The following is a 17,597-nucleotide window of genomic DNA, read 5'->3' as shown; positions in this document are numbered from 1 at the left end:
TTATTAAGAATATTGTGTGACCAGAGATCCTCTGGCCACTACCCAGCTCATGCCCTTTGACCCCCACTTTTGAAACTAGTGCATTAGTCGACTAGTCATAAGCACTGAAAGTTACATGAATAATCATGCATACAGAGAAGTACTTTTAAACTGTGGCTACGGTTACGTACACACTTTTGGAGTTTAAAGCTGATTCAAATGATATGTAAATCGCAAAATTGTCTGATTTGTTTCTGTTTGCAGTTTACATGTAATTAATTATCTTAAAGGTCCAGAAATCAGATTCGTAATCAGACTTTGGTGTGAACAAAGGTCAATTAAACTCAGAACAATTAACTCCAGCTACTTAACTCCATATCCTCTCCTTATATATCCTTATAATCACAATTTAAAAAGAAAAAAGAAAACCATGAAGCGACCGATCAACTAAAGGACTATAAAGCCCTAATATCTCCCTCATCCTTTAATGCTCTTGTCCGACTATAACTCTCTCTTCATCCATAACATCTCCCATCCTTTAAATTTAAGAAACGTCTGGGTCATGCTGCGCCGTCCCGCTCATCCTTCTTGGCACTGAAACAGAGTGGTGTCACGTGGATGCGGCGTGGGGGTCCGCGGGGGTCAAAAGGGGGGAACGCAAAGCTCTAGACTGCATTATTTATTTGCCCCTCAGTGCCATCCATCTCCTCTGCATCCTTTACCTTATCCAGTGCGGTGATGGACGGTTCGCGAGAGGCGCCTCAAGGTGGGGCTAAGTGGTCTTGTATTCCCAATCATGTGGCGTGGGCGGGGCTTGCCTCTTCACGCGGTGGGCTGCGTGGATCTATTGGTGGGCTGCCGCCGCCTGCTCCCGCACTATACTGTACTCCCGCAATGACAAAAGCCAGATGATGGAGACAGCCCAATAAATCTATCCTCAAGGCTGATTCTCCGAGACACTTCGTCGCTCGTGAATTGGCCGCGGCGCGTCTTTTACTCCGGTGCGACTTGTATTCTTGTTTTTTTTTATTTTATTTTATTCTTGCTTCTTTTTTTCCTTTTTTTTTTTGTACTCCAGCGAAGCACTTCTTCAGTTCAGATCACATTTCACAGCTGAGAGAGGGAGAGAAAGAGGAGTCAATTTTGCAAAAGGACAAACCTGCGGGAGACATCGTCACCTCCGCGTGTTTTTGTGTCAAACGCGTTTTTGCAGGATTGGGACGGAGGCGCGACAACTACTACTTGCAAAAAAATAAAAAAATAAAAAATAAATCAAAGCGGAGCTGCGATGGACGAGCAGGCGAGGTTGATGCACTCTCACGCCGGGGTGGTGGGCATGGCAGGGCACCCGGGTCTACCGCAGCACATGCAGGACAGCACCGGAGCGGACGGCGGCGACGGGAGGAAACAGGACATTGGAGACATTTTACAGCAGATTATGACCATCACGGATCAGAGTTTGGACGAAGCTCAAGCCAGGTAAAAGAAAGAAAGAAAGACTGGAAGACGCACTGTTCATACCTCATCAATATGAAAAGACCCGCCAACATGCCGCGAAATGATCAACACCATGTAATGATTGTAATGATTGTAATGATTGGTACTTGCTGTTTATTACGTTAGAAAAATGACATTTATATATAATATAAATGCACATAAGATTCTGAATGACAGATAAAATATTAATCCAGATTGTAAGGATAATTCAGTTAGTGCATGGTGTTTGCATTTAAATCCAAAGCAACTTCTCGACTGTGATTATATATATATATATATATATATATATATATATATATATATATATATATATATATATATATAGATATATATATATATATATAGTTAAGTAAAATAAAAACAATCCTATGGGATCTGTCAATACATTCTTATGTCATAATTTCTGTTTCAAAATAGAATTATTTGAAATCATTATGAGGCAATACCACAATACCTGTAATAATACTTGTAACCTGTCAAAATCCTTCTAGTAAAGTGATGCACATATTCTAAAGTTGGATGATGATAATAGCAACCTATTATTTTTTATTAAAGTAAAGGAACTTTTTATTAAGTTATAAATTATTATGGAGCCCACCAAAGGTCGTTCATAAATTATAGAATATGTTGAAAATTAAATAAGCACAAGTTAAGGTTTATGTCTCAAAACCTTGTGTAATTCATAATGATGTGAAGTGCGTTAAAATGTCCATTCTGTAAAATGTGTGAAAATAATATTTGTCACAGTATTTATAATACTAGTTTTTTTTTTGGACTTTTCCCAGGAAACACGCTCTGAACTGCCACCGAATGAAGCCAGCTCTTTTCAACGTTTTGTGCGAAATCAAAGAAAAAACAGGTAAGTTCCCTTTTCATTCACATACATAAGACTCCACGCTGCTGCTGTAACGCTTCAAATCTTAATCTCGCTAATGTCTTATTATTACCTTCAAATCTGGTTCAAAGTATATCATTTTACCAGAAAGCTGTCATTTTTCTATTTCTAAAACAATTTCAAAGTGTTTTTTCCCAGTCACAACACAATCACAGCATAAATTTCTCTTTGACATGTGTTTCCTTTTGCGTCTTAAGTCGCCCAAACTCTTTCACAATATGGAAACTGTGGACAATTACCTCAAAATGGAGCTTATCAATTATGGTGTCAAAATAAGAATAAGGCTTTTTTGACGCTATTGTAATGGGCAGGTTTCCCACTCGCGAGTTACTGTCAAGACAAGTGAATGCGTCTTCTTTCATTGTGTGTCTCGGCAGTACGCACGCACACTGGATTCTTGTATTGGCTGATGCGTGCAGACTATAATTGGTGTGAGAATAATGTTACGCTGAGGTTTCCAAAATAGTAATGTGTTTTTGAAAAGGACAATGCAGCGCAAAGATGGATACAGTGTGTTCTCGGGCTTTTCGTCAACATTTGCATGCATGATTTGCGTAATGTGTGGAGATTCAGGACTACAAATCAAATTGAGCTATTGTGCATATTTATGTTAATGGTTATTGCTGAGATGTTGCTCAAAGTACACTGAAATAATTCAATAAATCAATACATTGGGCAGAATTTATACCAAATTTGAAATGAGATTGTTTTAAAAGACATCTATACTTGCTTTTTTATAGTGTGTGAACAAAGTATGATTTTTTTTAAAAATCGTGATATACATTTTGAATGAAAAATTACATGCATTTTGAGGCAATGCAAAGGAATTCATCCGCATAATCTACTTTGCTTATGGACTTTTTTTTAACAGTTTTAGTAAGTACATGTCTCCTCCATATGCAACGTACTAAGTGTGTCGTATACCGGCAATAAGCATGACAAAGATGTAAGAGAAAAAATTCGGAATCCCTCTGCTCATTTGAAAAAGATTTAGTAGATTTGTCTCTGCTTGTGGCTGCTCATTGTCAACCAGTTTGGTCGAGCTGATCGAGAGCTGTCGGTTCTTCTCAAGGAGTCTAAAATAGAGTAAAAAAGTGAAATATGAGGGGGGAACTATGTTAACTCTGTCTTATAGCGATATTATAGCATTTTTCAAACTTTACTTTGGTAAGTAATAAATCACTTTAATTACAAGATCAACTAGCAGTTGACCAAAGGAGGACCAAACCCTCTTTAGCTGATGGTCCTATGTGTAGAACTAGTTTATGTCTTGATGTGTACATTTATTTGCATTAATTGTACTGTAAGACATAATGCATTTAGTTTTTCTTGGTCTCTTGTAGTAATAAGAAAGGTGAAAAATTAATAAGATAAGTTAGTTAGTAAACTGTATCAACAAATTATTTACAGACTAAGAACAGTTTCAACAATACTGAATGTTTGATGCGTTTACTGTATATTTTGTGGTTTAATAAAAGCTAAAGTAAAACAAGACAAGGCTAAACTGTGACTAAACACTAAATAAAATTCCGTAACTCTAAATCAGTGTTATTATGTGGCATTTCATTGTTGATTGCTGATATTAAGATAAGAATATCAAAGTTGCCCATACACCACAAAGTTAAAATCAAACTCAGAACTAAACCTGACCAAACCGATCGCGACTAAACCGCTTTCAAACCAGGACTAAAGCAGGACAAAATCTACTTTAATGAAGGATAAAATCATAGTAAACTTACAATTACTTCCCCGCTCTTTCTGTATTGACTCGCTTGACCTTTTGTCCCTTGTGTCATTGCTGAGGTTTATGCTAGTTCTTTTTTCATCTGGAGTTTGTTTTGACCCCTTTTGGAGTACCCCTGACCCCTGTGGACCCGCTGTACCTCTCTTAACCCTAATCCAGGGCACGTAAATGGGAACACGCACTAAAGTAATTTACCACTGCAGTTGACCCGGGGGGCAATTGCTGAAAGTACATGTGACAGGCTAGATTACACATGTCATTAAAACATATTGGACATGATTATATAAGATTTGACCTAAAAAATAGTCAATTTTTCACCAGTTTGGAATTTTTTGATACGTTTTCTATGTTGCTTCCTGGTTGGACACGAGCAGCAGCTGTGACATACGTAGTGGTAATTCCACAACTGTTACTTAGCAACCATACTGTAAACAAGAGCCAATTTGACAAATAATAATACCTGATAACACCTTTATTTTGTGAAATGATTGTTTGAATTGTCTGTAAAATGCGTAAATTGTCCCTGCATTTTGGATGGGACGTCGCTTATTGATGACATCACAGAGATTTTGGAACTCAGCGCTACTTCCCGTATATGTCAACTATTATTTTACAACTTTCCTTCACAAACTGCCACTTGCGTAAAGTAATACTACCATAGATAATTACCACAGGTTCTATTCCACCAAACAAAGTCATAATAAAAGAAACATGATACACTTTAACTTACTTGTATTGTTCCATTTGAGTATAATTGAGTATATGGAGTTGAACGTTAGTTTTGCATGACAACGTTGCTGCACGCGTATGTGTGAACGTACTAATACATTTTATCATGGTAATCGTAGTAGACATAATATAAAGTATCAGGACATTTAGTAGTCAAGACAAACACATAATAATCGTGACTATTGTAGAAGCAACATTCAATCTGTGCAAAAAAGACACCTAAATGTAAAATATGTGGGTTTGTCACAATAACTTTGTCATTCAGGAAGTTCAGTTTCATAACGCTGAACTCAAACTTGAGGAACAGTGTTAGATAATGGAATTAAAGACTTTCTGTTGTTTGGTCGTTATGTTTTTTCACACATTAACCGTAACATTAGCATTTGATATTGTGACATCCCTTGTTGCTGCTATAAGTTAAATCCTACTAAAACATCATTCATATATTTTTGTGGTATACTTTTTTCACTTTTTTTTAAACTTTGCAGTCAGTTGTTATAGTAATAATTGATCGCTGCAGTGTCAGTAGCATAGTATTTTCTGTAGTAGTACTTGTATACACGGAGCTCAATGCATTATTGTTCAATGACACGATTTCATACATGAATACAGTCAAATTGGAGTATTATTTATATGTTTTACTGTGAATGCTGCTGCCTGTGTCTCCACCTCTTTCTGCGTGTTTTGGTTTCTTTTTCCTGGCGGAGGAGGAGTGACTCAGTTGCGCTCCACGCCGTACTCCCGGCTTCGCTCCGGGTTCACTCAGAGTTCGGCGGCTCTCGTACAAAGTGACTTGGGCCTTTTCCTGTCGGCTCCGCGTCTTCTGTTCAGGCACAGTTTGTAAGGTGAAATGTGGAGAACTGCAGGGGAAAGAGAGAGGAAGCGTCAGGAAAGAGTTTTGTTCACTACTTTCTGCAGCTCTGTATTGACCTTTTAGCAGTGGTGGGCAATATTGAATGAATATATGATTTTTTTTTGTGTCTGTTAATGTTTTGTCATGTTGAGGGTCAAGATTAGCGCAAAATGTGAGTGGACCTTAAAATTTATCAGAAATATCGCTTTACACCCTCGTTTGGGAAATTAGAGTACTCGATATTCTAATTTTGTATTTCTCTAGAACAACAATTGAGATATTTTCCACTTTTTGATTTATATCCTTCCTCTACTTTTTATTGTCAAATCCTTCAACATTTTGATCATGCGGCGTAATAAAAGACACTGCTGGATCATAATGTTGATCATTCTATAGTTTTTAATATTAAACTCTAATATTTGAAAGTTTGTTTGTTCTGTATTATGTTGTAACCAAGAATCTTAGTGTATTTATAATTCAACAGGTTACCAACAAGCTTTACAGGTGGATATATTTTAAATAAACACTTTTTAGCTAGGTGAGTTTTTACTTTTCTGACGTATACGTTTACTTTCATTTTAAGAGACTCAATCCATGAATCAATCAAAGTTTATTCATACAGCACTTTACACAGAGAAGACCTCTACAAAAACTCATGTTATGTGTCGTGTAACGGTAAATAATACAGCTATACATCAGTTTGAACTACAACTTATTTAGGAAGTGTTTTAGTCATAAGATTTTAACATTATTTTCTGTTTAAAACATCAAATTAAAATGTTTTCAGTTCATGCTGGTTTTGCTTTAATCCAGAACCTCACCATAAAGTGTACTGTTATTATTGTTATTTTTTTAAAGATAATTTCTTTCACAAGATCTTGTGAAATAAAAGCAAGGCAAATGTATTTATAAAGCACAATTCATGCACAAGCAACCCAAAGTACTTCACAAAAGAAAAATGTACAATACAATAATTTACATCAGTTCATCATAATAAAATACATAAAATACAATAAATTGTAGTACTGAATAATAAAAGAAGAAGGGTTTTCCATGCTTTTTTCCATGTTGACTTTTACAAGCATGTAAAGCAAATTAATTATTCGCTGTAATAAGTGCATTTCTTTTCTTTTTCAGTAAGATTTAACGTTCAGTGGCCAGAGTGAATTTTGCTGTCACTGTAAAGCTAACAACAACTAGCATGCTAACAACGCATTTCCAGCTCTCGTCTCATTTTGACCCTAAGACCTGCTTTTACAAGATATCTGTGCAGCAGCGAAACTATTACAAGAAAATATGTACAGCCCCTTTAAAGAGATGCTATAATTCTTAAAAAAAACAGGGCTACAATGACAGCAAAAATATTAAATAAAATAAATCAAAAGTTGCGAGGCCAACAGTATGAACTGAACCGCCCAATTTATTTATTATAATTATAATTCAGCAACTTTGCTCCCTCCCTGTGGAACAAAAAGGAGACTTTTAAATTAAATCATAAGTTTTTAATGTTTTTAAAGCACTGGTCAAGGATTACCCGCAGCGCCGGTGCACTTGTTTTATATAATTTTATCTCAAAGTGTATGTGTGTTTTTATGTATTTCTCAATTTCATTAATTTCATTTGATGTTTTATTACTGTTTTATTTGGATATCCTGTGTTTGTTTGTTTGTTTGTTTGTTTAATCTGTATTGTGTTTTAACATGGTACTCGGGAAAAAGACGACTTTTTTCATTGGCTTTTCCCTATATATATAAATAAAATTAACATAATTAGATTAAATTTAACAGGTCAAACATCACGCTAACTTCATTTTCCGAAAGGCAGAGCTCACAACCCCAGAGGTTAGCGTTAGCATGCCGCGTGTATTATATACTTCAAGTCCCAACAGCACCTATGGGACACAATGGGCCCACGCTGAGCCCGGACTTGAACTTTTGACCCCCGGAGTGTGTATTTCTACTGGGATGAAAAGTGGGATGGCACGTGGAAATACTGCGTTGTATAAACAAGCTCACAGACGCACAGGAAGGAGCGCGTGATTTAAGGTCTGGGGCGCTCCTCTGTACCTGCTCCGGTCCAAACACACTTCAAAGCAAAGACATTTTTCACATCCGAGGCCGACGGATTGTGTGAAAAAAGGAAGACAGAAATCCCAAACGGAGACGAGGCAGAAGGATAAAAACATTCATTTAGTTTCAGAAATGTGCGACTTTAAAACAAACTTGAAACATTTGTGAATTTTTTTTTTTAAAGATTGTTTTTCCAGTTTGTTCAGTCAGTTCTATCAAAATGTGCACAAAAACACCTAACAATACAATTATATAAGCATAAAATAATATAGGCTAATGCTAAATTAAAATTATTCAGGACAGTTTTATACTTTCTTTGAGATTATATAATTGTAAATATTATAGCTTAACCTTTTTTGAGCTGTAAAATATGTCGAAACATTTTAATCTTCATTTAATATGTGTATATAAGTGGAACAAAAATACTAAAAGCATATTTTAGTACTTTAGCTCATATATTTTACCAATATTAGAGTACTGCAGAGCAAACTTTTTCTAGTTGCGTACTCCTTGAAATATTTAATCACCTGATCCTTTGACACACATATACAAAATGTGACATAAGTGCTACATCATTCGTTCTGCGTACCACAGTTTGAGAACTACTGCAGTACTGTGTAAGCAGCCATTCGCGACAACATGAAATAAGTGTGTACTAAATTGACTTTGTATCCTTTTAGGTTGAGATAATTGCGAACATTCAACTGGGATTCTTTATTTTTTCAGTTTCTCTCTCCCCCGCTTTAGTCATTACCTTTACTCCACCGCACTTAACGACCACTCCGCCTTCTTCTGCCCTTTCTGGATGCATCAATTATCATGTCACAGCCCAATCCAAATGTTTGCTATTTATTTGTCTAATAGAGCTGTCCGTGTAAAGCGATATGTATATTTCGAAGGCGATGCGTTTTTCCCGCTGATGGATGAAAAAAGAAAGAAAAAAAAAGCAGAAACGATTCTCTTCAGATAACACACAGTCTTGACAAACTGATTTGGAAAATGAGCCGCGTTGACCTCGCCAGACACTTCTCCGCCGGCGTCATAAATCTCCAGTCGTGTCAAACAAAAGCGCACCACAGCTCGGACTTGCTGCTCAGTTTTTTCCCCCCCAAATGAAACCTCAACAAAGCCTGGTTTTCTTACGCCCGGTGTTTGCGTAGTCTAAAGTTACAGGCCTGAGGGGAGCGCTCCGTCTCTTGAGTGACTGCTTGAAGGTGATGTAATGTTGTTTTTTAAAGGGCGCGAATGGGGAGGTGCGCGGCGAGTGTTTGACAGAGCGAAATGAGCCGCAGGTTTGATTATAGAGACGTTGGTGCTGCTGAATTGACTGCATTGACTCCGGTTCATCGACTTTGCTCGGCCTCTCTGACTGTTTGTGTTACACGGAATGACGGCTTATTGCAAAGTTAAGAAGATGTTATCCGTTTGTTCCGCTGGGATCTTGATGGATAAGGTTTTAATTCAAATCATTTCAAATTGTTTTTGTTATTCTTGATTGTTCTGGCACATTTATGGCCCATGTAATTTAACAGCTCATCCACCATTTTAAGTAAATGTTCATTCTTAAACAATCAGGACTAACATTTAAATTTGACTCTTCTGTTTCCATTGTAGGTCTGAATTTATGTTTTTCTAAGTCCAACGTGGTATTTTCTGAGCTTTTAACCATGTTCTAATATTGTTCCCTAATCAAAAACATACCCGGAGTAGCATTTAGCTTTCATTCACACTAGTTTAATAAATCCTGTTTAGAAAAGCCACTCCCCTCCGACCATCCAAAACACTCCCTTTAGAATTTCCTCGATATTTGATGTTTTCCCAATCATTGACGAGGCTTTGAGAAACTTCCTTGCTGTTTTTAAGTCCATAAATCATCACCGTCGGCCAGCAGCTGCATTAGTAAACACTGTTGATTTTTAAATTGTGTAATTCCCTCTGCAGCCAGTAGACGGAGCCAAAACTCAGTTACTCTGGCGTCTCCCAAGGCCGTGGCAAAGTTATATTGTTTTTTGTAAAAAAAAAAATTCTGTTATAAAACATGAGATGCCAAACTAAAGGTATTCAAGAGCACGTTTAAAGGGTAAACACAATACAAATAATACATAATATTTGTCCTTTAAAGTCCACTAATTATTGATTATGATTCAAGTTTACATGACTTCAAAATTAAATGCACATTGGCCAATAACATACACAAAATATATTATATTTTCCAGTTTTTAGCTTTATAGCTAAAGAAGACAGAACTGAAACAAGGCAAAGAGGGAGAACGTCTGAAAAATGATGCATAGACCTAAATGTGTCCAAAATCTGTCAAATTCATCAATTTTCTAATTAAGTCAGAAGGTAATTTGTTCAATTTTTCTAATGTCAGTTCTAATTCCCGTCCAGTCCGTGATTGTTGGTTCAGTGTCACATCTATTCTAAGAAGTCTTCATTGGCTCCCTGTATTGTACCATGTCCACTTCTTGGTTCTGACCTTTCCAGACCTCCATGTGCTCCAGAGTGTGAAACTGGAGACCGGTCCTTTAAAGCTGGAACAGACTTTCTCTCCCTTTGTTTGCGGACTTCCTTCTTTAGGCATACATTCTGGCCCAACAGTCAGAGCTGCACAAACTGACGTATTGTATTTTAATTCATTTTTTTACTGTCAGAAACTTACAATACATCTGTGAAAAGCGCTATATATACTGTATGTAACGTTTATTTACTCAACTTACTTACAAAACATGTGATGGGATGACACAGCATCAAGTCGCTATCTTATTTTTGGGATCAATATTGATGTGTGTATACTTTCTTTGCATTAGTGGGAATATTCTGTATTTTTTTGTATTATGGTGAGATTTGAGCTGTAATAAATAATACAACAAAGTATGTACAGTTAAAAGGCACTGAACTGTAGTGTTTTGAAACCTTAATTTTACTCCACAGTTACCGCTCACTTGTTCACATGACATATGTAGAGGTAATTCCACAACTGTTACCTAGCAACCAGACTGTAAACAAGAGCCTAAATCCATATTTATTACACAATGGTTATCATTTGACAGCAAATATTGCCTGATAACACTTTTAATTTGTTGCATAATTGTTTAAACTGTCAGAAAATGTTGTCAGTTTTGTGTAAATTGTTTTGCAATGGCGCATATTGATGACATCACAGAGGGATTCCGATTTAGAACTCAGCACTTCTCGCAGTCATTTTAATGCTTTATTTTTACAAATGTCTTCAAAAACGCACATGTAAAACAATGATAAACATACGCCACAGGTTCTAACTACTTCTCCAAACTACTGTCAAACAGGAGAATAACGTGCTTCTTTTGGCTTTTTATTTGTTGTAATATTGCAGGAAAGAGTTTTACTGGGATATATATTTCTTTATCAATACAATATTGCTCTTCCAAATGAATGATCATGACAGGTCTGTTTGATTCCAGTCACTCAGTAGTTGTGTTGGTGGGACTCGTGCCAATGTCCCGTCACATTTGAACCAGCCTTCCTCCTCCTGCTCCCCTTGTCCTCTTGTTTCTGCCGTTGTACTCGAGCATGTTGAACCGCTCCGGATTGTGATGTCGCAGCGTTCTGCCGACAGAGACTCTTTTACGCACTTTTGTTTCCTCTCTCTGCTGAATCTGCACCGTTGGTTCGTTTGTTTCGTTCATTTGTTTGTTTGTTGGGAGGGAGAGATGCCAAGCTCTGCCACAGCTGTTTCCCTCATCTCTCACCGCAACAGGAAAAGTGGAATTCAGCTCAGGACTATTGGGATCGCCGCGTTTTTATCTGCTACATCTGCAGAACAGCGCGGTTCAGACGGGATGAGAATTGATATGCGTTATTTATTCGTGTTTTCAACTGACGTTTTAACACGTCAAGACACAAACAACAAGGAAATTAGTTGCGACAAACTAATAAGAATGATTCAATGCAGATATACGAATCAATACTAAAACTTGAATGAAAAATATAGTATACACATTTGAAAAATCACGTAAACCCGACTTTTTCTGAAATGTTTTTGAATAATCTTGAGCTTTATCAGAACTAGTTTAGATCCACATACTGTATTATGGTGCTTAAAAAAAATACTTTCTACTGTCTAAAGAGTGTGATATCGAAATCGGTATCGAGGCTGTTCCTCGAAATCAAGTTCCAAGTGTCCGTACGGTGACAACACGACTTTTTCAACACTATTTGATGCAGAATCCTAATCAGTTTTGGTGACAGTCTTGTAGATGATAGTTAATGCCATTACCGTATAGAACAATGTGGTTGCATTAGACGTTATGCAAATTGTCAGAGGCCTAATTGATACATGTTAATCATATTAAGGGGCTTAATTATAGGAATCTGACTGTGATGGCTTTGGTAATTAACACCGACATCACTGCGCGAGGATTTCTGCAAGAATTCAGGCTGCAACAGTTTCCATCAATCTGTATGAAAATCTGTTATGGAAAATATTTGTTTTATCGACGTCACAAAGCAGAGGTTTGGTTGGTAGATTTGTGTAATTCCAAGTAAGTTGTCTGTTATTCATCATTTTGGTCTCATTATTCATTACTTTGATAATGGTTTTGTCCAATCGTAGACCGGTTTTGGACCTGGTTTTGATCTGGTGATACTGTGCCTTAACGTTATCCATTGGCTTGAGTGCAATGCAATACTTTTCTTCCTGTGCGATGCATTTTTAGGGGCTCTTGGGGGCCCTTTGCAGCTACTTAGTCTACTTATAGAGTCTTCAGTGATACTTAATGTCAAAAGTATAGTCTTGGTACTCTTTGTTAAACCACAACCTGCACATACATAATATAAAACACGCCCATTTCAATGATCAAAACATGTCAAATGTGTTGCATAAACAAGTTTCCTTTCCCTACAAATGGTCATATCATATCATATCAACATAAAGCTTTGTCACTTTCTCAAGAAAGAGGAGCAGTAGGAGTAAAAGTGTACTGTCAGAAAGTTACTCAAAGAAGTACAACCTTTTCCTTTTTTAGTAGTCGACTAGTCAGATAATTACTGTATTTCTATAGCACATTTAGACTTTTAAAATAAATTATCAATTAAATTAAGGGCAAAGTATTGTGATTGAAGGCTTCTGTATGGAGAATATTTTGAAATAAAGTGCATTATGGAAGGAAATTCAAAAGAGTTGATCCTTTTGTGAGGTTTTATTGAATAATGCCACTGTCTTTGTTACAAAAAAGTCATTTCGTATGTGTTTTTGAGTCGTGTTTTTGAGTCTGTATAGTCCAGGTAACGACTATCAAAATATGACTGGGATTGTTTTTATAGTTTACTACTGACAAATGCAGCCCTGATCGTGACACACTATATAGTTTTCACTGTAGCTAAAAGGCCTTTTGTATTCAACGCCGCAATTTGCCTTATGTTCTATGTTTTGGATCAAGCAAACAAATATTACTGCATGAAATATCCACAGATAAACATAGATTTGTTTCCAATTTTTCCACAGCACATTTTTGGAGCGACAGTATTTTCCTCAAACCAAACTCTGCCTCTTCTGATATGATTAACTGCTCTATTTCCACTGATGAATGCTTTTCTTGGTCTCTTCTGAAGCAGCTGGAATTCTGTTTGTTGAAAAAATTACATTTGCTCCGCGGCGCTGCTGTGAGTGTGGAGATTAGAGAGCGATCCAAGAGCAGTAAAAGAGCACCGGCTTCCATATTTTAGCCTCCTGTCGACTGCTTTAGGGAGGCATGAAATGAACTGAACCAGCCACATGCTAGAATATTTGAACCTTTGGATAAGAGCTGCACAGTATGTTACAAAATTATAGTAATCCCAATATTAGCGGACACAATATCTCAAACACGTTATTGCTAAGGTATTTCATGTTCATTTAGACAAGTTTTGGTTCTGGTTTAGTCTTAGTCTTAAATATCTACTATGTAACTTTTCTGATGGAGGGGAAACCACCTCTTTGTCTCCATGGAGAAAACGCCACCAGGCCAAGTTACAGTTCAGATCTGTGGAAAGGTGACCCCACTCACAGTAAGAAAGCATGTTTTTCAGCAATAAAATGACAAAGCTGTTCCCTCAGCTTGGAATGCTCACTCTTCAAACTGAATGGAACTGTGTGAGCAAACTCGTTACCTTTTGGTGAAATTCGGCATTTGGATCTTGAAGTAGGTCATTCACATGAATCATGTGAGTCACATTGATATGCAATTTAAAAAAAAAAAAACCCTGTTTAGATTACTCTGCCTTGGCCTTTGCGCTGGACAGGTACATGATGTGGCACCACTTTTATCACAGTTTGATGTCGAACCAAATATCCCCTATACTAGATTTGTTTCAATTATGAGAATATAACAAAGACTGCTATATTAGATTTTTGTGAAAAATAGAATACAATAGGTGACATTGCTCTGCTAAATGGCCAATCTGGTACTAAAACCAGTATTAAACTGGGACTAGAGTAGAACCAACTGGGTCTGAACCAGAAATGGAATTAAACTTGGACTTAACTAGTAAACAAGAGAAAATTATTTTAAATGTTTTGAAGGTCGTTTGGAGGGCCTGATCTGGCCCGCGGGCCTCAGGTTGATTGCCTGCACTAGACGTTTTTTTTATTAGGTCATTTTTTATTAGTAGATATTAATTTTAATTTTGTGTGTCTCCAAAATAACACTTGCCATATTATAAATGACAAGCAAAGTAAAACCTAAATCATGTGTGTATTTTTTAATTGAATTATGATAATTCGCTTTTTTATTGATCATAGCAGAATTGGCTGTGGCCCAAGACAAATCGCAGTGCTTTATTACCTTCCATTTCCCTTCGTCCCTGCAGGTTCACTTGGCCTTTTCCCTCACCACAGCCCCCTTTAATAGTCTCCCAATTTAATCAAGCCCACAAATTTGTTATGCACGTTAAATTGAACATGCAACGGGCACTTTTCAGCGCGGTTACCATCCACACCATCCCCCCTGGACTTCATTTTCCATAATGTACTGTTTAGGAATCTCATTTCCTCTCGCTACTTCTGCTACCTCCAAGCTCGCCGTGTGCTGTGTGTTATTTTATTATTTTTTTCAGACTGGAGAAGGCAGAAGGAGGAGAAACGCAGGCGCCAGGAGTGAAAATGACACAAATTAATATACACAGCTTAAAGCAGAGCAAGATTAATGGCTGCCTTTCGCCGAGGTTTAGCCCCACTGTCAGTTGCCGGGTGCTCGTTGGACAAAATCAACACTAATCAACACTTATTCCACTTTTGCCCTGGGCTCTCCGTAGTCTGGCGGGACAGCGAAAACCCCCCTTCCTCGGTTTTCTGCCCGCGCTCGTCTCGATACGCTTTTCACCTCCCATCCAGCGGCTCCATACATCACGGCGCCCGCAGCCAACGGACGCTAACAGCACGGAGCCCTCCCTCGGCTTCACCCTGCATTAAAGTCATGATAGATTTTCTCTTTTCATTTGCATCGGATACTTAACGCAGCCCAAGCGGTGGCTCTGTCACTTGGGGTGGGGTGAAGAGTGTGGACGGTGTTTCAGGAGAAGGAGGGTTTTTTTGGAGGTAGATGTCGTTCTGTTTCAGCTGTTTGACTCCCGGCTCGTAATTGCATTAAGGAAAGAGGATGTGCGTTCATTGGAAGTGTGTTAGGTCTAGTGTTGAGATCTTTAAAGGGGATTTTTTCAGTTCATGGAAGAGTTTGGTGCAACTTAGGGCTGCAGTGACAATTATTTCAGTATTTTTTTATTAATCAACTAGTCAAACAATTATTACTATTGTATCAACCAAATACAGGTTGAATAATGGTAATTTAATGCTTCTAGACAGAGAATATTTACTAATAAAGTGTATTATTTATGCAAAGCTGAAACAGTTTTGTTTCTTTTTGGACATTTTGACTTAATATGACCATAGTCTTGGTTATAAATAGGGATGTCATGATATAACGTTTTAGATTTACGATTATTGTGAGAAAAAAATCATCTGAATTTAACGATGATTCACGATTATTGAGACCAAAAAACAGTGAAATCTTGAATTTTCCTTCATCCCAGTGGTCTAACATGTTACTGTTCCTCAAGTTTGTGACAGGCTTTATTAAATTTAACTTTAGAAAAAATAAAGTTAAATGTGACCAAAAACAGCCAGATGAGAGACTTTCTTTACATATCCTGAACAAAAAAACAAAACATTTTGCTTCTAAAATTATCACAATTATTATGTTTTGAATGAACCTATCCATCCATCCGTTTTCTTCCGCTTTATCCGGGGCCGGGTCGCGGGGGCAGCAGTCCAAGCTGGGACTCCCAGACTTCCTTTTCCCCAGACACTTCCTCTACTCCGAGCTCCTCCCGTGTGGCCGAGCTCCTCACCTCATCTCTAAGGGAACGCCCAGCCACCCGCCGGAGGAAACTCATTTCGACCGCTTATATCCGCGATCTTGTCCTTTCGGTCATTACCCAAAGCTCATGACCATAGATTGTCTTTGTTGTAAATTGAGGCAGCTAAAGAACATGTTCTCTGTCTAGTCTTTTGTTGTTTTTTGTATACTTTATTGCCATTTTTATTTTGTAATGTTATTTCACATTTTAAAAAATTGCACATCCCAAAGCGTAAGTGCGAAACCTGAATCAGGTCCGAGCTGTTCTATGTGCCCAGTCCATTCAAAGCTTCAAATACAAACAATAACATCTTAAAATCAACCCATAAATGAACTGGAAAGAGGCTAAAATCGGTGTAATGCGCTCTGTTATTTTTGGTCACAATTAAAAGTCTCACTGCAGAAAATTGTTCCAACTCTACGCGTCAAACTGCTTCCAGAAACAAGTCCATTACAGCAGTTTTAGCAAGACGAGGTAAAACCGTGCACTACATGTTCAAGCCTGCAAATGATAAAAGCCAGATTTCACCACCACGTTCACCCGTTTGTCAAATTAAATAAGTTTAGTGCCATATTGCGGAACATTCCAGGTCAAGCAATAACATCTCCGCGGAGACAGTAATTTAAGTAGCCCCCAGAAAACTTTTAAACCAGTTTCATGCAAGCGCACACATACAGTATTCCACATTTCTTCATCACCTGCATCAAACCCATTACAGTATTCCCAATTAACAGCCAACCTGCGTAAATCAAAGTGAGCGATTATTAATGGGCCTGGCTGTGTTCGCAGATGGACAGCGCGTGAGGGATGGGGCTCCTTTAATTCCAGGTATATTTCTTCCTGATGGGCCCTGCGAGTCCTGCGAGTGTGTTTGTGCCAGAGCCGGTGACAAAGAGATGAGCTGTGCCTCGGAAATCATGGACTGCATTAGCCCGGTCCTTTATGAGGCATAAGAGCCGAGTCAGCACATCTGGGGCTGCTGCCACTCACCGCAATCACACTCACCGCTCACCGCTCGATAGAAAGGGACTGACGCTGGGGGGAGATGGTTTTCACCGACTCAAATGTAGAACTGCAAGTCGATCAATTATTAAAACATCACCTGCAATGTTTGACTCTCTTAAAAGCAAAGGAAAGGTCATTTTTCAGTGTTTAACAGTTCTGCACAATACATAAAAAAGGTATTATATCGCAATAAAATCGAGGTTCTCTATCTGACAGAAATGTACTGTTTTTTTAATGAAAATGTTGAAAAATGCTGGATTTTTTGATTCAGTCTAAATTAGTCTTGATTTAGACTGTTTTGTTTCTGTTAAGTTGACAGAGTTTGACTAATACATTGAGGCATGTGTTTTAATATAACAGTAATACCAATTTTGCAGTACTTAAGAGCCATTTTGCACTTTCTTTTGTCTTGACCAGTAGTTTTCACACTGAGAACTGGTTTTCAGTTCTTGA

At 37.6% G+C, this 17,597-nt stretch overlaps 1 protein-coding gene across 9 annotated transcripts in view; it reads left to right on the top strand.

The window, feature by feature from the left end:
• The first annotated feature begins 1,091 nt into the window (after positions 1-1,091).
• The window catches only part of LOC140354137 (pre-B-cell leukemia transcription factor 1-like), a 109,261-nt gene continuing 92,755 nt past the window's right edge, over positions 1,092-17,597 (top strand). For 2 of the 9 annotated variants that reach the window (XM_072439044.1, XM_072439041.1), the window contains exons 1-2: positions 1,102-1,458; positions 2,262-2,335. In XM_072439044.1, the coding sequence (XP_072295145.1) occupies positions 1,268-1,458; positions 2,262-2,335 (265 nt within the window). In that variant the 5' untranslated portion in view covers positions 1,102-1,267. Of the gene's footprint in view, positions 1,459-2,261; positions 2,336-17,597 lie in introns of all 9 variants that reach the window. The other 7 variants (XM_072439045.1, XM_072439042.1, XM_072439040.1 and 4 more) reach the window with 7 other exon arrangements.

The sequence above is a fragment of the Eucyclogobius newberryi genome, unplaced genomic scaffold (genome assembly GCF_026437365.1).
Source record: "Eucyclogobius newberryi isolate DKJ021-1_F unplaced genomic scaffold, fEucNew1.0.hap1 SCAF_9, whole genome shotgun sequence".
NCBI classification, from domain to species: domain Eukaryota; kingdom Metazoa; phylum Chordata; class Actinopteri; order Gobiiformes; family Gobiidae; genus Eucyclogobius; species Eucyclogobius newberryi.
This window is presented reverse-complemented; position numbering and strand designations above follow the sequence as displayed.